At 38.1% G+C, this 20,468-nt stretch overlaps 1 protein-coding gene across 2 annotated transcripts in view; it reads right to left on the bottom strand.

The window, feature by feature from the left end:
- HDAC10 (histone deacetylase 10) overlaps window positions 1-20,468 on the bottom strand; it is a 680,378-nt gene that overhangs the window by 327,436 nt on the left and 332,474 nt on the right. For both annotated transcript variants that reach the window (XM_044088799.1, XM_044088800.1), the window contains one exon: window positions 14,383-14,448. In XM_044088799.1, the coding sequence (XP_043944734.1) occupies window positions 14,383-14,448 (66 nt within the window). The remainder of the gene's footprint in view (window positions 1-14,382; window positions 14,449-20,468) is intronic.

Genomic DNA, 20,468 nt, shown 5'->3' on the forward strand with positions numbered 1-20,468 from the left:
AACCCATAAAGTAATTTAATTTCAAGGATATTTTTCCAAAGTCAGGTAGATTAACCTCTTCTCTCTCAGTATATGCTGTTACAATATATACATTTAAAGAGTTACAATAATACATGTACATTTCTTTTCTTTCCAGTAGGGTGCACTGCTGATACATTTTAATACAAGCACCCCTCACAAGTACATTTTCAGCACAAGCATCTGTACAAATCAGTTCAATATACAATTAACATATAATTATTTAGAAAGTTATAGCTTGCTGTGCTGGCATAAGTTATACATCCACTGCCCGACTTCTGCTGGCATGGCTGGCAATACCTCCTGTCTTCACAGCATCATCTTCTGTTTTCTACCCAGTGCCTCTCATCCATCACCAGGTGCACCAGCTTTCCTGTGCCTCCCAGACTTGTTCTGAAGTAGCTGGGATTGGCAAAGAAATTGAAGCTGTCCTGGGAGTCAAGCCATCTGCATTCAACCAAAGGTTTTAACATTTAATGGCCTATCCTGTTATCTGTCTCTTCCCAATGCATCATCTATGGTTGTCTCTCTGAGGGTGGGCACACAATGGGGATGTGCGCCACATTGCACCACCTCCACATCAGCTCAGCCATGTCCACCACCTTTTCCCCTCCTTGGGAATCATTGTGAGGTTCCCAGTCGCCACCAGGGATCACCACAGGGAAAGCCCACAGAGCCACATATCCCTCCCTGCTGCTCAGCCAATCACCGGAGCCATTAATCAAACCCCAAGTAGGCTGGGATATGGTTAGGGCTTTATCCCTGTGTGCCACTGAAGTGCCTGTTGATTGCAAATTATTTGCTATAAAATAATTAAACATGGACTTCATCAGACTAATGACAGAGTCCATGAGGAATGAAAGGACGAAATCTCTTGATTGATAAACTGAATTTTTTGGAAGAATTTGTAGAAGTGGACTGTTTGGTTATTTTAAAATAGACATATACGTTTCACTAGCAGGGCAGCTATATTCAACAACAGAAAAGCACCAGGAACCTGTCATAGACACTTTCGTGAACTGTCCTCTAAGGAAGTTCAGATGGGAGGAGGGAAGGCCAATGAACCTAATCTAGTTAAAAATATCTCTGTGTCTATTTATTTACATTCCCACAGGTATAGACAGACAAAACATTATTTTATAAATGCATATACACACAGACAGACATGTACAACAATGCTGTGCATTTAAATCAAAAGATGCTTTTCTCTGCTTCCATGAATTTTGAATGGTCGGCTCACTGACTCATATTGTGGTCTAAGCTGTGCTTGCACGGAGTTAAATGGGGGTTTCTTATGATGCCGAAGCTTTTGGAAATACCAAGAGCTTCAGCATTAAGAGTAGAAGTGACTGTGCGAATGTTTGTGGGCTAGGGTTAGAGTTAGGACTATGGAAAGGGATAGATTTAATGCTTTGTGTTTGTCTTTTTACTAGATGCAGATATATGTTTAAGTGTTTCCAGGATACAGTTAGAGTAAAGGCTATGTATGTGATGGTGTACATTGTGTGTGTGTGTGTGTGTGTGTGTGTGTGTGTGTGTGTGTGTGTGTGTGTGTGTGTGTGTGTGTGTGTGTGTGTGTGTGTGTGTGTCTCTTGTTTAGTGATACTGTCAGGGAAAAGGTCTTTGATAACAATGTGTACAGTTGAGGGGTTAGGATTAGCACACATGAGAATGGTGGTACGACAAGGGGGCAACCCCACCCCCGTACATCCTTAGTCAGGTGTGCTAACCCTAACTGTGCTGCTGCTGGCTCTGACCCCAACCAAACATTACCTGATTGAAAACTCTCTTCCCAACAGTATCACTATTCAAGCAAATTATGTCTGAAGGGTTTGTTACGGGGTTTTGTTTCTGTTAAGGAAGAGAACATTTCTTTTCTTTTTCAGTCAGCTTAGGTATAAGCTTTGTATTCTGATATTTGTGTATTTCAATGTGAAAAAACTGGTGCAATATGCATTGATGTTTTTCCATGTTATTTTAAGAGTATACCTGTTATTTAAATATATATATATATATATATATATATATATATATACATATATATATATACACACACACACACACACACACACACACACGCATATATAAACACATACACACACACATACAGATATATATATATATATATTCACAGACATACAATGTGGAATGTGGTATATATTATTGCACCAGAAATTCAAGGATTATCTGCAGTGGTGCAGACTTTTTGCACAATCAAGTGACCAAAAATAACTTTCTAAAAAAAAAAAAAAAAGGAAGCACATACAGAATACTTTTCATCTTCAAAGTCCCGCAGCCTCATGACCAGGAATACAGTTATATCCACAATGATCCATTAATTCCTTTCAGCACTGGCAAGATATGGGAATCAAAGTCTATAGTATACAGATGGTCTCCTGCAGAGTCTCTTCCCTCTGTCCTCTTCCAAAGGAAGACAATGAGGTCTTCTCAGGCAAGACCACATCAATTCCTCCTTACAGAAGCATGACACCCAAAACAAATGTTCCAGGCAACCTGTCTTCTTCCACGAGAGATAAACTTCTTTTGTCTGGTAGAGCTCCAGCCTTCTCCTTTATACACCATTTAATTACATAATTAGTTCCATTAAGTGAACCACGCCTAATACAAAAATGCATCAACGCTCTTAAACAGCTCTATTTACAAGAAGAATTATACTACTAACATCAGTGACGCACCTTTCTGGCAAAAACCACCACACCACATCACAGTAGCACCACCACCCCAGCTTGACCCTCAGTTTAAGGATGGTAGGTAGATGGTGACTCCTAGACAGATATCCAAGTCAGGCATGGTTCATGCTTAACCATGAATCGATAAGGCTGTAAGGATAGTGCTCACCTATATAAGTTCATAGGATATTACTAGGCAGTTGACTTAATTGGCTCATTTACAGCCCAGCTAAACCTGTACACACTGCATGGTATTCTTTCTGTAAGGGATCCAGGGGCCACCCTGGTTGTGTAATTCCTATTTCCATCCATTCTTACAAGTAGTACTTAAAAAGTGTTAATTAATATACACTATTTCAAAAGGTATATACAATTTTACCCATCTTGCTGGAAAAAAACACAATAAACAAAACATGCTGGAGGGATAGGGTCTTGATCCAGACTCTGGAATAGACTGCCCATACATGTCAAGCAGAGAGCCTCTTTGGCCCTCTTCAAAAGGAACCTTCATGATTGGATGGGAGAAAGTAAATTCACCCTGGGATCAAGTCAGTCGCCCTGCTAGACATGGGTCCAGGAAGTAAATAGTGTGGGAAGAAATAGCCAGGGAATTGATAAGGTTAGGCTTGTATAGGCCCTAGGGCCGACAGCATAGTACCAATCTATGAACCTATAATGGGAGATCTATTTTCCCTGTCAGGGTGAAAAAGGTATTGTATGATTTGGAAGTTTGCTTTGGCAACACACTTTGCACAGTAATTTATTTACATTCATTTAGTTACCGGCAAAGTCCAACTGGGTGAAAAACCCATTTTCAGCGGAGGCCTGGGGAAAAAAACTCCACATGTATCTTAAAAGTACATAAATACATACTATTACAGAAATTATACAGTAATCAATAACATTTTACACACAATATACATATTGCAAAAAAAAATTAACAGAGATGAAGTACAAATTAACATAGATCCAGGAGGTATAGGTTTTTTAAAGTCACAATTCAGTTAAATATAACAATATTAAGAAAGTTGAAATATAGCTATTAGTCAGAAAGAGATAGAATAGCAAGAACGAGCAATTCTACAGCCACTTAGCCTGGACTAGTACAGGTACAAAGCAAAGAGTCATTAAGGAAAATTTTACGGAATTTTTAAACTGATGGGCATTGGAAGCAGTTCTAATAGGAAGAGGAAGTGAATTCCAGACTTTGGCTACATAGTGGGAATATAGGGAATCACCAGCTGTGTTGGTTGAGTTGCTTACTTGTAGTAGTGATTTATTTTCAGATCTAAGATTACGGTTAGCAACATAAGGTTTTAATATATTTAACAGAGCTGGAATTTTTTCGGGCTGATATAATAATTTGTGTGCCATGATTAGTTGATTGTATGACAGTAGTTGTGGTATTTATATCCAAGATAGTTTTTAAGGAGTAGCAGTGGTGTGCCTGATGTGGACAGTCAGTAGCAAATTTTTCTATATTGTTGTAGTAGCATATTTCATGTTTCCTTAAATCTGTCTTTTTTTAGATTAACAAGAATTGGGGAGGCATACAGCAAGGTTGACAGGAAATGGGTAATAGATATAGAAATCCTAGAAGTATCAGTTAAGAATTTTTTGTTCCTGTATAAGATACCCAGTTTTTTGTGAACTTTCTTGATTGTTTGGGATATGTGTAGATCAAAACATACGTTATCAACTGTAATACCAAGTAATTTTGCTTGAGGTTCAGGGATGATTTTTGTATTATTGTCAGCAATAATATAATTGTAATTTGTTACAAAAGCTGCATTTAACAGCACAGTGGCTTGAGGCACATAATGAAGTAGGAGTGAATCCTTTCCCTGGGGTTAAAGGGACTGTTTTGCAATCATATTTGGTAGCATAGGTAGAAAAGGGATATCAAGGCAATAACCAGAATTTTAAAAAGACTTGCACCCATGCAGTGCACCGTTCCCTGCTGCTGCATGCTGCATAACTCATTCTCAGCCTCGTGAAGCACACAGAAGTGCACAAATCACAGCAATTTAAAAGCACAAAGAACATTAACCAGCCAATCGACAGATGGCTTGCACTTCTCCAGGAGACTGGCATTTCGTGCAGACCACAACAGAGTTTCTTTCTTTCACAAAGCAACTCAGTAGCCAGCATAAACAATCAGTTTGCTACTACAGTAAAAGTAAGTAAATAAGTCAGTGCAGTATGCATGAATTTAATCAGCTAGATAAGATTCAGCCAGGTTTCTTTTTTTCTGCAAAGTAACTCAGAATTCCAGTGATTTAGATAGTTACATCACCTTTTAGGAATTAAACCAGCTGCAGCACTTGAATTTAGCTAAACATAAAAATAAGTAAATTAATTAGTTAATTTAAGTCCTTCCACAGTGGCTGAAGGATCTGAAGTTTACTCAATTCTAGGAGTAAAACGATCACATCAGGAGCCATCTCTGCAGCTTTGTATTTCCACCCTGCTGTCTGTTTAAATAGAACAGCAGGGCATGCTCTGTTATCAGTGTAAACTCTAGGCTGAGAATGCAATGCTTTAATGAAGACAATGCACACATGGTAGCCAGTTATTCACTTTCAACAGTGGAACACCTGATATCTATTCTCAATTTTTGACTAGCAAAAAAAAACAAGATATCTTAATTAAAGTTCTGTGATAACACTGCCCTAAGGCCTATCTCTGATGCACTGGTATATACTATGAAAGACTGTTTAAATCTGGAGAAGCTAATGCAGACTGTGGATACAGGCCAAAACATTGCCTGCCTTTAGTGTCCATTTTCCTTAATGGGCATCTTCCCCTCTGGTCAAATGTGTGAAAAGACAACTTATTGTTGCAAAATGGGATGCACATTTTCAGTAGTTCTGAGGTAATTCCAAACATGCTCTCACCTCCTCCCTGGTGTAACAGGTTAGTTCCTCTCAGCTTCAAGTTTTACTTTCTAGATCCTAAAAATCCCTCTATTAATTATAAAACCAAAGTACTTTATCACCTTCATGTATAAACTGCACTTGAACACACTGAGAGTTAATTTGTCTTGTCTCAGAGTCTAATACAGTCTGTACATTGGCTATACAGGTGCCCAGTTCACGGACTGTTTTATAACATCATATACATAAATAGATAACTGGCAGTGTATCTGGCAGGGGGTTTTAAGACTCTGTCCATTAATCTCTGAAAGGTCAGTGCAGACTGGTATATCCCAAAGGGAAGGACAGTATACTGGAATAGGCCCTCTGATTTTCGGGTCTATATTAGAATCGCGAACGTTCACAATGTCGAGTCTGAAATTGTTGACATGTAAACGGCAAAACCGCAGAACATCGAAGAGGTAAATGGAAAGGGGAGATGTGCAGGGGGCTTGCCCCCCTGCTTAAAGCAAGTAGTTCTGTGTTTTGACTTTTTTTCATGTCTTTATTAGGTAATCGATGTTACTAGACTTCGACGATATGGTGTCGATCATATCATATTCGAAGTTCAGTAACTTTGAGTATCTAATATAGACCCCTGGTTTTCAAAAAGCCATATCTTCTTTAGCTTCAGCAGATACAGGAATCGGCCAGCTTCCCTTTGGTAGGACTAATGTGATCAGAAATCTCACCTTGCCCAACCTTTCTTTTGCTTCATCAACCCTAAGTAAGGGATAGTTATCAAACTTCAAAATGTTGTTCAGGTTTCCAAAATCATTACATAATGATTGTTTCACCATGCTTTGGGATTAACAGTAAATGGATGTTACACTTGTTTTGGCAGTTTTTCAGACAATTTAGCTATATGGTCATTTCTTTTTTATTAAAAACAAAATGGATACCAACAAATAAAATCTCTTAATTTATTTCATACAGAACAGAGCTTTTGGGAAACACCCTTCATCAGTGTAATACGGAATACTGATGAAGGGTGTTTCCCGAAAGCTCTGTTTTGTATGAAATAAATTAAGCATTTCTATTTGTTGGTGCCCGTTTTGTTTTTGATTTATTCGTGAGTGTGCAGCTTAGTTAACTGCAGTCAATTTGTGTCTTCAGTCACTTCTTTTTTATTAACAATTCTTTTATTATACCACCTTCAAACAATTTACAATCAACCATTTTCATCAACTCTCTAAGTTCACAGATGCAAGGACTACACATGAAGTAACTAGAAATAACCAGTACAAAAAAAATTAGTCAGAACAACACACATAAAAGAAGAATGATGTGGGAGAAGGTGTACCATATCATTGTGCTCCCTCACTTAAATGTATCACCTGATTTACTGTACCTCATTGCTCCACTCTTTTGTGTGTGGTATCTATCCTATAACACTAAACTCCCTCATCTTCATTCCTGCTACATCACCAGATCCCACCCCCTGCATTTATTTCTAATCCTTGTCTAACCTTCCTAAAATTCAATGCCAGTTCCATTTCCTTCATCTTGTTCATTAATCCTGTTGACTCTTGCCATTCTGGTTCATCCCGTTTCTTCCTCCTATGAGTGATGGCTTTTTTCATAGTCCATAAAACCAACGTAACCAATAGTTACAGTTGTTCAGGTACGCCTAGCTCTGAATCCCAACTCAAAAGTATTAACTCCTTAGAGATATCTACATCCCTTTAGGGTATGCACTTAAAAATTCTCTGAAATCCACTTTAGTTTGTTTAAACTCTGATAGTTCCAGAAAATATGTTTCCATGTTCCACACTATCCTTTAGACCACCTCCAGCATTTCCCTCAGTCACAGGGAACAGTCTACATATGCTGCTCGGGTTTTTACCCAAACTTTCTGGAATTCCTTACGACTGCTGCTGTTTTAGGTACCAAGCATATTTCTGCCAATTATTCTTTAACTGCCACCTTAGTCTCACATTCCATTTCTTAGTTTGTATCCTCTTTGTTTACAGTTGTAAGTTACAGGTTTATAATATCTAGGAATGAATTTCCATTTTGATGCAACTCCAGTTCTCACTTCCTCACGTCTCCCTCAACCTGGCAACCTTCGTTCCCATGCGGGCCTGACATTTTTCTTTTACCATTCTTCAACCAACCCCATGCATGCCAGCTGCACTGCATTTGTTAGGGAAAATTGTACTTTGGTCTGTTCCCGGCTTATTATACCTTCCATTCAATATTTGTTCCAAGTATTTAGGAATTCTTTGATATGTGCATCTCCGTGCGGCTACTGCCGACTCCCTGCACAGTCTCTCCCTATAAAGTACTTTCCCTACATCAATCTCATCTTAAAAAAACTCATCTGTTTTTCACTTTCCACTGACAGCTGAATCATTATTGCCTTGTTTGTATCAATAAAGGTTTACCTCCATACAATAAAACCACATTGATCAGGACGTATCAACACGACAAGCTTAGGGGCGAACTTTCTAGCAATGATAGTCACAAAAACTTTGTATTCATGGTTTAATACTGAAAGTGTGTGATATAAGCTCAGGTCCAATACACATTTTTACAATTTAGGAATAATTACCATAACAGCTTTGTTCCACAAATATGGTATATTTCCTCCCTTTAAGCCATTCTTTATTAAATTATAAGATATGTCAGTTTTTTCCCCTCCATGCTTGCAAATGTCCATCTGTATCAAATCCATTCACGGTGTTTTCCCTGTTGATTTTCCCATTTTATTACCTTCCTGAATTCCTCCTTGTTGTAATTTCCCGTAAGTCCCAACCATCTTCCTCTGTCAGCTTTTTAAGCTTAGTTCTCCCTGAAATTCTACAGCTTCCCTTTCTGACTGTTCACCCATCTCATCCCCTCATACAACTGTGCATAGAATTTGCTATAAATTTCTAGAATCTTTGCCGGCTCTTCCTCTAACTTCCCCATGCTTCTATCCTTCATCTTGATCAGTAGCTTCTGGGCCTTCTGCATTCTCACGGTTTGTGCTAGTAATTGGTGTTCTTCAAATTAACCTCAAATAAAAGTTGCTTCAGTGCCGTCGTCCTACATTAAATTACAAAATCCAAATATTCTTTTCCTTCCCTTATCTCCAAAAGTTCAGCCCCTTGTTCCCTCATCCTCACTATCTTCTCTTGCTCTCTCTACATTGTGTCGAATCCACTTAAGTAATCTTTACTCACACTCATCCACTCTTCTCTTTTTTTCACTATCACTTTACATCTAAGGCTGGTCTTAAACTCCTCTCATACCATCATCCTATCCTCTGTCGCTTGCTCTACATGACGCTTCATTTTAGTCAGCAATTTCTGCAACCACAGTCAAAATCACCACCTTCTCAGCAAATGTCTTGGGTGTCATCAGTGTCTTAACTCCTGCATTAACTTAGTCTATTTAGTTGCAAACATGACTGCAGTTGGCCTGATAAAATTGTCAGAAGTGTAAGTAGATTTTGAACTATGCTGCTGAGCTCTGTACAAATATATATTCTATCGAAGCAAAAAGCCCAATTATTATACATGCAAACAAAATGCGTAAAAACCCTCTTTACTGGTCCTGCTGATAATGCATTCATTAAACTGAACATCCTTAAGAATTTCTCTAGATATTAGCCTATGCCGCCTTGGCCACCAGATGTACATTCTTTCACAAATACGATGTTATAGTTCCAAGTCCCTCCCCATATCACAAATCTTGGTGAAAACTAATAACTTCATTCGGCATGACTTTCATCTCGCTTATTATTATTGGTAGTAAATAGACTTTTGCTATTTTTACTTTTCTTCGCTTTCCAGTAGCCTCACACTGTACTGTATCGACCTTGTAAGGCCTCACACCGTACCGTATCGACCTTGTAACGCCTCACACTGTACCGTATCGACCTTGTAAGGCCTCACAATGTACTGTATCTACCTTGTAAGGCCTCACACCGTACTGTATCTACCTTGTAAGGCCTCACGCTGTACTGTATCTACCTTGTAAGGCCTCACACCATACTGTATCGACCTTGTAAGGCCTCACGCCGTACTGTATCGACCTTGTAAGGCCTCATGCTGTACTGTATCGACCTTGTAAGGCCTCACGCTGTACTGTATCGACCTTGTAAGGCCTCATACTGTACTGTATCAACCTTGCAAGGCCTCACACTGTACTGTATCGACCTTGTAAGGCCTCACACTGTACTGTATCTACCTTGTAAGGCCTCACACTGTACTGTACAGACCTTGTAAGGCCTCACACTGTACTGTAGCTACCTTGCAAGGCCTCACACTTTATCGACCTTGTAAGGCCTCACACTGTACTGTATCTACCTTGTAAGGCCTCACACTGTACTGTATCGACCTTGTAAGGCCTCACACTGTACTGTATCGACCTTGTAAGGCCTCACACTGTACTGTATCGACCTTGTAAGGCCTCACACTGTACTGTATCTACCTTGTAAGGCCTCACACTGTACTGTATCTACCTTGTAAGGCCTCACACCGTACTGTATCGACCTTGTAAGGCCTCACGCTGTACTGTATCTACCTTGTAAGGCCTCACACTGTACTGTATTCTACCTTGTAAGGCCTCATGCTGTACTGTATCGACCTTGTAAGGCCTCACACTGTACTTTATCGACCTTGTAAGGCCTCACACTGTACTGTATCGACCTTGTAAGGCCTCACACTGTACTGTACCGACCTTGTAAGGCCTCACACTGTACTGTACCGACCTTGTAAGGCCTCACACTGTACTGTATCTACCTTGTAAGGCCTCACACTGTACTGTATCGACCTTGTAAGGCCTCACACTGTACTGTATCGACCTTGTAAGGGCCTCACACTGTACTGTATCGACCTTGTAAGTGCACACTTTCTTCTTTGATAAAAGTGCAGCCACTAATTACACTCTGGTCACACTATCAGGGCTTTATCCCACAATACCACCAGTGCAACGAAAAATGTGATAATATAACGAAGTCCCAAGGACTGTAGAAAGTCAGACACAGGGACAAATAGGAAAAGTGCCATCCTCTGCATAATACAGAAACAGCAAGCACAGCAACAGCTTACAAATTTCACAAAAAAAGAAAAAAATTGACAACTTTAAATATCATTACCAACAACAGGGTTACATCATGCAGAATTAGTCAAGACTAAAAGATTACTCATTCAAGGTGACCAGATAAAGAGAGGAAAACAGAAAACTAGGAAAAGGAAAGCCCCCAACCAAGACACTCTGTTGCAAGGAAAAAGGCTTGAAAAAGAAACAAAGACGAAACTTGTCTAGAAGGAAGTGATGAACCAGCAGCTTCTGATATGCCAGGAAATTCCTTTCTCCAGCTGATAGGCTATTATATAATAAAACTGTCGGGTACCAAATCAGCCTAGAATGGAATAAAGGCAATATTAGTCACAGGAGAGTCAAAATTCAGGGGAATAGACTCATATGCATACAAAGGATTTAATGAAAATGGAGTGTTTATACCTCTACTGGGTCCAACATTAAGCATATCAGTGAGCCCTTATACAAACTGTGTTACTATATATAACAATACCCATGACAGAACCTTGGAAAATAGATGGACACATGGGATTAGTCAGTGTGATTTGCACTCCATACCAAGGGAAATTGCAGAGTTAATGATTTTTATTTCCAAAAAAAAGGAATCACACCATTTTTTTTTTTTGAAAAATTGTTTTCTCAAAAGGTTACAAAGTCAGGATCAACAGAAAAACAGAGTGGGTCAATACTGATGTCAAGAGGGCAGGCAGTACAACTAAAAGGGTGGGACACTACCTGCCACATGACTTCAATCATATGTGTGTATCCATATACATATACATACATATATATTTATATATATATATATATATATACATATATATATATATGTACGTACACACACACATTATATATATATATATATATATATATATATGTACATATATATATATATATATATATATATACACACACACACACACACACACATATATATATTTTGTATATTATATATACACACACACGTGTGTGTACAGTGCATGCTATATATATAGCCCCCCACATATTTTGAATATTTTCAATTATATACATGGATATATGTAATTGCAATATATTACTGTTCTCTGACAATAATATATACATATCAGTTACTTATAACAGTCAATCATGCATTTATATAAATGAAAACAAACCATATTGACATATTTTCAGTTGCAAACATTATACATCATATACAATCTTCTATACAGTCATTGTCAGTCAAACATTACGTAGCTCACTCCCTTCCTGCCTTCCCTTAAACCTCATTCCTCTGCCTGTATTTTTCCCACAATTCCCATTTTTTTCTATATAATTTGCAATTACCATTTTGTAAAGACCCCAGTTATATTTTTTTATCTTTGTTACTATATTCCCTACTTCTAGCTCCGTTGGTTTAGACTTTGATTTCCATCTTCTAGTAATTGCTTTTTTGGCAACTACCAGAATTAAATTCAGTAAGACCTTACTATGTCTAGGCGATTCTGCTTCTGTTTCACAGCTCAGAACATCATTTATTTAGTTACACCAATTTGCTCAATCAGTATTTCTGATAGAGTTTTCTGCAGGCAATTTTTAAAAGTCTGCCAACTCACTACACTCCCAAAAACATGTTCCCAGTTATCTCTTTCTTCCGCATCACACAACAAACATTTGCAATCTACTCAAGAAAAATTATTTGGAGTCTGCTTAAGATATAAAAAAAATACCAGTGCAAACACTTCCAAGCAAAGATTCTAAATCTTCTACACTTTGTTGCATATTTGGGAACCATACGAAAACAACAGCATGTTGAATGTAATAGATGTTGACTTTGATTCGACATTTGACAAGAGTACATCACAGGCTGCTTTTGTATAAATTACATAAAACACATCTTTCTACAAACTTGGCTTGCCAGCTCAATCAATGGTTTGGTGATGGCTCTGGCAAGCAGCAGTCAGAGGATATTTAAAAAGGAACTGGGTTATGGTCAAAGGATACCTCAGGGTCTGCACTGGGGCCATACCTCTTTCATATTTAGATGTTTCATATCAATGTACCTTCAGAAACATTTTACTGCTTCTTCATAAAACACTTAAAGTTACATAAATATATAACAAATGATACAGATATAGCAAGTTTCTAAAATTGTTGCTACTATCTTGGTAAATGGTTGGAAAATGTTGGTACTATCTTGGAAAATGGGTGGAGAAAAATCACACAGTGATAAATATAGTTAAGGCCAAACGTCATTCTGGTAAGCAAAAATGCCAGTAAATATAACTTTAAAGAAAGGGTGAACAAAAGTGCTAGTGTTACACCCTTCAAAGGTTTGGACATCTTGATGGACAACAAACTAAGTTTTGACCATCATGTTGACCCAGCCACTACCGAATGCAGTAAAATTACTGGACATATAAGGAAAGTCTTGATATTAAACTGCTAAAAGCAGTTTACAAAGTATTAATACAAGACCAAAAATCAAATTGAGCAGTTAATTGTGGTAAAATACTACAAAGACAAAATGTACAACACAGTACACATGTACAACACAGATGTTACTAAATTATTGAAAGGCCAAGACATCTTCCCATATAAAGGAAGCATGACTTGCTTTCCATAAATTACAGACAACAAAAGGGGGACTTAATACAGGTATTTAAAGCATTTAAAGAACATATTTTTATGGAAATATCTTGGAGTAAGCAAAAGCAAGCACCTTCAGTTATTTAACTTGATATGCAAACACCACAAGAATATCAGAACTATAAAATGGTTTGGAAAAAGGATTGTTGATGAGTGGAACACATTACCCAAAAAGTGTTTAAAACTAATGAAAACTGAGTGTCATTTCAAGTTGCTTTAGACAGATTTTACAGAAGTCATTGCTATGATTTTCAGAATGGCTAAAGTGTTTAAAATGGTAAAAGCCCTTGCCTGCATTGTAGACCACGGTGGTACAGCGGCAGCGTTGTTGCCTCACAGCAAGAGGTTCTCCTGTTCGATTCTCGGCTGAAGTGCCTTCTGTGTGGAGTCTGCATGCCCTCCCCGTGGTCAAGTGGCCTCTGAAAGACATGCGTGAATGGGCGTGCCTTCGCTGAAGGTTGGGCATCGGGCTGGCAACTCGGCACCATAAAAATCTACTGCCAATCATTAGTGGACCAGAGTTCCACTGTGGTGACCCCTTAACCGGGAAAAGCCGAAAAGACAAACAACAACCTTGCCTGCACTGTAGACACTGATCACATTTGTAGTTGTTATTCCACTGACAACAAAGTGGCAAATACATTCCATTGTACTTCCACATCTGCTATAATGTGTAATGTATCTCATTCCAAGCCGTTCATATTACCAGACTTAACAATTTAAACATGTACAGAATGCTGGTACTAAAAAGATGGAGTGTTGCTGGCTAAGCCAAGGGTATTCATCTGTAGCAGTGTGCCTTCCTGGGCAAACAGATTTAAATAGTGGGTCAGAAGCTTAACCTTAATGAAGAAATAATGGATTTATGAACACAATAACACTAATATTCTCTCACACACTATGCATCTCTGTTTATGAATCACCCTCACTGACAATGATAAGTATACACAAGCCAAATATGGTCTTCACAGGGGTCCAATACAGACCAAAAATATAGAAATTTAAAAAAGAAAGAAAGAAAGAAAAAGCAGTACGAGTACATCTTAAAAATACATAATTACACAAATATCATATACATGACATAATGGCAAACAAGGCAAAGTGAACTTTGTATACATTACCTCAAAAGCTATCGGAAGCAGCACATGGAAAAAAACAGCTAAGTAATCTGCATTCTGCATTCCAACCTGTAAACAAACACAATAAAAAACAGCTAAGTAATCTGCATTCCACCCTGTAAACAAACACAATAAAAAACAGCTAAGTAATCTGCATTCTGCATTCCAACCTGTAAACAAACACAATAAAAAACAGCTAAGTAATCTGCATTCTGCATTCCACCCTGTAAACAAACACAATAAAAAACAGCTAGGTAATCTGCATTCTGCATTCCAACCTGTAAACAAACACAATAAAAAACAGCTAAGTAATCTGCATTCTGCATTCCAACCTGTAAACAAACACAATAAAAAACAGCTAAGTAATCTGCATTCTGCATTCCAACCTGTAAACAAACACAATAAAAAGCAGCTAAGTAATCTTCTTTCTGCATTCCAACCTGTAAACAAACACAATAAAAAACAGCTAAGTAATCTGCATTCTGCATTCCAACCTGTAAACAAACACAATAAAAAACAGCTAAGTAATCTGCATTCTGCATTCCAACCTGTAAACAAACACAATAAAAAACAGCTAAGTAATCTGCATTCTGCATTCCAACCTGTAAACAAACACAATAAAAAACAGCTAAGTAATCTGCATTCTGCATTCCAACCTGTAAACAAACACAATAAAAAATCAGCTAAGTAATCTGCATTCTGCATTCCAACCTGTAAACAAACACACAGTAATATCCATTAAGTACATCTTCTGGTCACAGTACAAATCAAGTAAATGGTAATCTATTCTGCTTACACCTTTTCTCAAGTCCTACACTCACAATGTTCACGTTATTTCTGCAAACTCTGTCAATCCATTTGAGTCAGATACCTCTGGTGTAGTTGCCCATACATTCATATCAGACTTAGCCCTGAATAATATACATTCATAGTTGCACCTTTGACAAAATCTGTTGTTTTTAACTGTCTGCATTATCCAGAGTGTATGTTATTCTAAAGCAAACATCTGAAAGTAATTTGAAGTTTCACAGGAAATAATATTATTTCCTTGTTTTATTCGAATATGAGTTTACATAAAAAAGAAATCTTAAAAACGCAATAAAATACAAACAGCAATCATACATAAATAAAGAAAACTATTACAGTGCTGAAGAATGAAATAAAAATATTATTCTGAATAAGTATTATTTTATCAAGGTAAACATACACAAAATAACTGCAGTGCTTCAAGGTACACTGTCAGTTTCCCATTAATCCTGTCATAAAAATAAAGAAAATTCAGTCCAGTTTTATAACATACTCAGCCTTCGATAATATTAGATTATTAATACTTAGGAAGTGTCACAAATGTGAAAAAAATAACATGTAAATTAAAGTTAATGGACACATCTCCAATCATAAGGAAATTAACACACAGTGGTGCAGGTAGCAATGTCGCCTCACAGGAAGAGGATCTCTGCTTCAGTTCTCTGCTGGGGTGCCTTCTGTCCTTCTGTGCAGAGTTTGCCTATCCTATCTGTGTTTATGTGAGTTTTCTCCCACATTTCAAAGATATGCGATAGGTGGACTAGACACAGAAAACTGGCTGCAGATGTGAGTGTGTGTGTGTGTGTGTGTGTGTGTGTGTGTGTGTGTGTGTGTGTGTGTGTGTGTGTGTGTGTGTTGGAACAAAAACTATGACAGGGCTAGTTGTGTGAACATTTGCTCTAGATGACTGTTACTGTTGAATGACAGCCAAGCCTCATGGACAAAAATGGGAAAAATGGTTATGGATGAAAAGAAATTAAAAGTGCCACTGGTGATAACCTTTTCCGGTATCTGATCAAATGCACCAATAAGGGAGACTGTACACTAATGTGCCCTTTTCTCATTAAAGTAAAGCAGCCATGCCAAAGTTAGTTACTTCTGAGCATCATTTCCACCACCACCCACATGACCATCAGAGGCTGTGGGTATGGCTACAAAATGACACACGTCATTAAAATAATAGAATTTATAGAAGGCACACATTGCAGAAACATGAAGTGAGAACATAAACTCCCACAGACAGCAACACGATCCACTTCTGCTACTGGGTTGCAGGGTCACTCCTAGAAACACAGCTAAAACTGACATAATATAATTAAACTATAGCTGGAAATGTAATATGTCCTTTCTCAGTTACACAAACATAATTCAAATATGAAATTAGAACAAAATAACACAATCTTACAACCGGATATTCAAAATCTTGCAACCATATATCCATAAATTACAGAATTAAATTTTTGCATTTTACAGAAGGCATGTTAAGATGACAATTCTATAAGCTTGTTGTAAATGACCCTGAAATTGGAATGGGAGGGTAGTAATGTCTGTGGAAGACGCAGTTCTCACCATGCTTAAAACTGCACTCCTTTGAGGGGGCAGGCTTACTTTTAATGACTTGAGTAACTTTGCAACTTAAGTGGTAAGGACTAGTAGCAATTTATGAAATAAATAGAATGTGAGTTATGAACCATTAAGTGTTACAGCTTTCATTAATAAATTTTCTTTAGAACAGTTGGTTTATTGTGAAAGTCCTTGACCATCCTTCTGAAAATAATAATTCTTTACCACCACACGTCTTTGCTATACTTTAATACCTTGTCATGTATTCTCCTAGACAGAAGCTCTGAGCTGCTGATTTTACTTTTGTGAATTTAGCTAGATAAACAATTTCCCATATTAATAAACCTTACTCAAGAGGCCTTCTCCTCCACTGAGTCCTGGATGCTTGACAACCATCTAGCCCTTAATGCCTCCAAATCCAAAATAATGATTTTTACCCCTTCTAGACATATTGCTGTTGACAAAGCATCCTTCTCTATACTCAGTCTAAACAAAACATCTATTGAAATAGTTCCCCATGCAAAACTTCTGGGCGTCCTTATCGATGACCAGCTAAAGTCTGACATCCACCTACAAACCCATATAAAAAAAAAAACATCAAAAACTCGGAATGTTTTATTGATACAGACGCTACCTTTCTCTCATCAAGACAACTCCTATCTACTACCTACCTCATCCCCTCCCCTTTTGTAAGGAGACGCACTACTCAGTAATCTCCAATCAACCCTGAAATCTAAACTATCCTCATGCTATAATAACATTTCTAAGTTTGCCACAGGATCCAAATCCTCCACTCATCACTGTAACTCCCTCCATGCACTAAACTGGTTGGAACTCACAAGCTACCTAACTTTCATTCAACTAACAGCAGCATACAAGCTCATTTTTAAACCCTCTAGCTGTCGATTACTCTCCTCTTCCTTAAAACTTCACCAGCCACACTGAACCCTTGGATCCACAAATCAAAACCTCCTTGAACTTTACAAACCGTTACACTCACCAGGGCAACTCTTACTATCATTCTCCCTGGCTAGATTATGGAACTCTCTTCCCCCTCACATTAGAACTACCCAGAATCTTCCATCCTTTAAAACTTTATTCCACTCTCACCTCCCCTCTCTCTGGGAGTGCTCCTGTACCCATCCTACCTGCATCCTGATACCTATCTCTATTTTATCCTGTTCAAAATTCTGCCATTGCTTAAATTCTTTTGTCTACAAGTATGATGCAGTAAATGAGCATTAATTTGTTGTTCTTGTAAATATCTTATAAGTGGATGACTTAGTTCTTATATCTGAATGTTTTTATAATATTGTCTTTCTGTATATAGTAGTTAATCTGTTGCTCTTCTATGCTGTACTAGTTATCATTTTTAAATACCTTTTACTATTGTCTTTCTTTCTGGAGCTTTTCTCCTCGGGCCTCCATTGAAAACGGGCTACCTTTGCCCAATGGACTTTCCTGGTTAACAACCTGAAATAAACAAATAAATAAATAAAGGGTGCAGAGAGAGAGAGAGAAAACATTCCATTAATGAGATTGCAGATGATATCCCTGACAACACTGTCATACATACTTCTACAGGTGTGAGTAATGAGATTGCAGGCGATATCTTTGACAACTCTGTCATACATACTTCTACAGGTGTGATTAATGAGATTGCAGGTGATATCCCTGACAACACTGTCATACATACTTCTACAGGTGTGATTAATGAGATTGCAGGTGATATCCCTGACAACACTGTCATACCCCTGACAACACTGTCATACATACTTCTACAGGTGTGATTAATGAGATTGCAGGTGATATCCCTGACATCACTGTCATACATACTTCTACAGGTGTGACTAATGAGATTGCAGGTGATATCCCTGACAACACTGTCATACATACTTCTACAGGTGTGATTAATGAGATTGCAGGTGATATCCCTGACAACACTGTCATACATACTTCTACAGGTGTGATTAATGAGATTGCGGGTGATATCCCTGACAACACTGTCATACATACTTCTACATGTGTGATTAATGAGATTGCGGGTGATATCCCTGACAACACTGTCATACATACTTCTACAGGTGTGATTAATGAGATTGCGGGTGATATCCCTGACAACACTGTCATACATACTTCTACAGGTGTGATTAATGAGATTGCAGGTGATATCCCTGACAACACTGCCATACATACTTCAGTGTTATATTGCTTCATACTGTTATCAGCAGTGGAATAATTATAATTATCCTAGCTATGTGTATACAGTTACCAGTATGGCCATATGTGGCTGCTTGCAGTTACACAGGTATACCTGTGGGTAGGGACAAGTTGCCGTGTCCATACATGCATTGACAACATTATACATTACAGGACCTGCTCACCTGTGTCTGACTATGTGGGTACATCCAGCAGGCACAGGTGTCTGTGAGTAAGTGGAATTTGTACTGTTGGACCCTTAGCTTGGATCCTATGAGCAACAATATGGCTGTGTGACGGTGGAGATTTACTCACCATTATTAGGGTATATTGGACAATACAGACGTCCACACACATTTCTGTAGATAACAGGGATGTATATATAACTGTAGCTGAGTGTGTGTATGATATGTATATATGCTATGTAGATATATGGGAGGTGTATGTATCATGTTAATACATATAGATAATTATACCTGTACATATCTATTTGACACAGCGATAGACATACTATGCATGTTAGAGAAAGATAGTGACAGACTGATATGTATATGTATATCTGTATGTATAGACATTTATACATAACAGGTCATTTTGATGAAGGGGCAACAGGATTACGTTCATTTTACCCAAATGTATGGGCATGCCTTGTGGGACCGTGAGTACTAACAAGGTGACTTCAGTCCACACCTAGCTGTACTCCAGTCCAGGATTTAATATGTTACAGACTTTAACATCTACTCCTGTTTCTGCAGTACTACACTTCAGTCAATCTGTTCAGAGCATTCTCCAGCTGTGTGCTGTACTTAATCTGTGATTCTGGATGGTAATGTTACACCACCAACAGACTGTCAGTCTGCATTCCTCTCAACCGTCCTGATTTCTACATAACGTCCAGAGTTTTGCCTCATATGTTTGGTCTGTTCCTCACACATTTGTGGTTTCTGGTGAATTACTGAATATTGACATCACTACATTATACTACTTAACAGACAAGCATTTGTGTTTCAGACATTATATCCTTCAAAACATATGTAATAATGCAACAGCTTCCAGTGACTTTCTATGCACCCCCCCCCCCCACCTCTTACTGGCTTTGTCCAAATTTCTTGAAGTAAGAGGTATGAGAGTCTGTGAAATCACCAACATAGTACTACCTCACATGCAAAAGATGTGAGTAATTCCAGATTAGAACCATCACTCATGCTAGCTTCCCTAGTCCACTGAGCCACTCAGGCCACCAGAGGGGAGTCATTCATCACACAATCAGCAGCATAAATATGTACATTGTTATCTTGTGTGAGGACAGACCTACAATAATGTAATCAATATCTATGTTACAACCCTGAGACTGCCTGGTCCACTGATATACCATAGGTGATTTTCTGTTACAGCAGTTGTATGGGCACACTGCTGTGTTGGGGCTGGGGTAACAACAGCACATGATCTGCTGGGATATACAGTAGTCCAAATATCATGCATGCCCACTGTTTAACATCTCCCTTGACTGATGTAGTGAA

Source organism: Protopterus annectens, chromosome 11.part0, assembly GCF_019279795.1.
Source record: "Protopterus annectens isolate FY-2018-M chromosome 11.part0, PAN1.0, whole genome shotgun sequence".
NCBI classification, from domain to species: Eukaryota; Metazoa; Chordata; order Ceratodontiformes; family Protopteridae; genus Protopterus; species Protopterus annectens.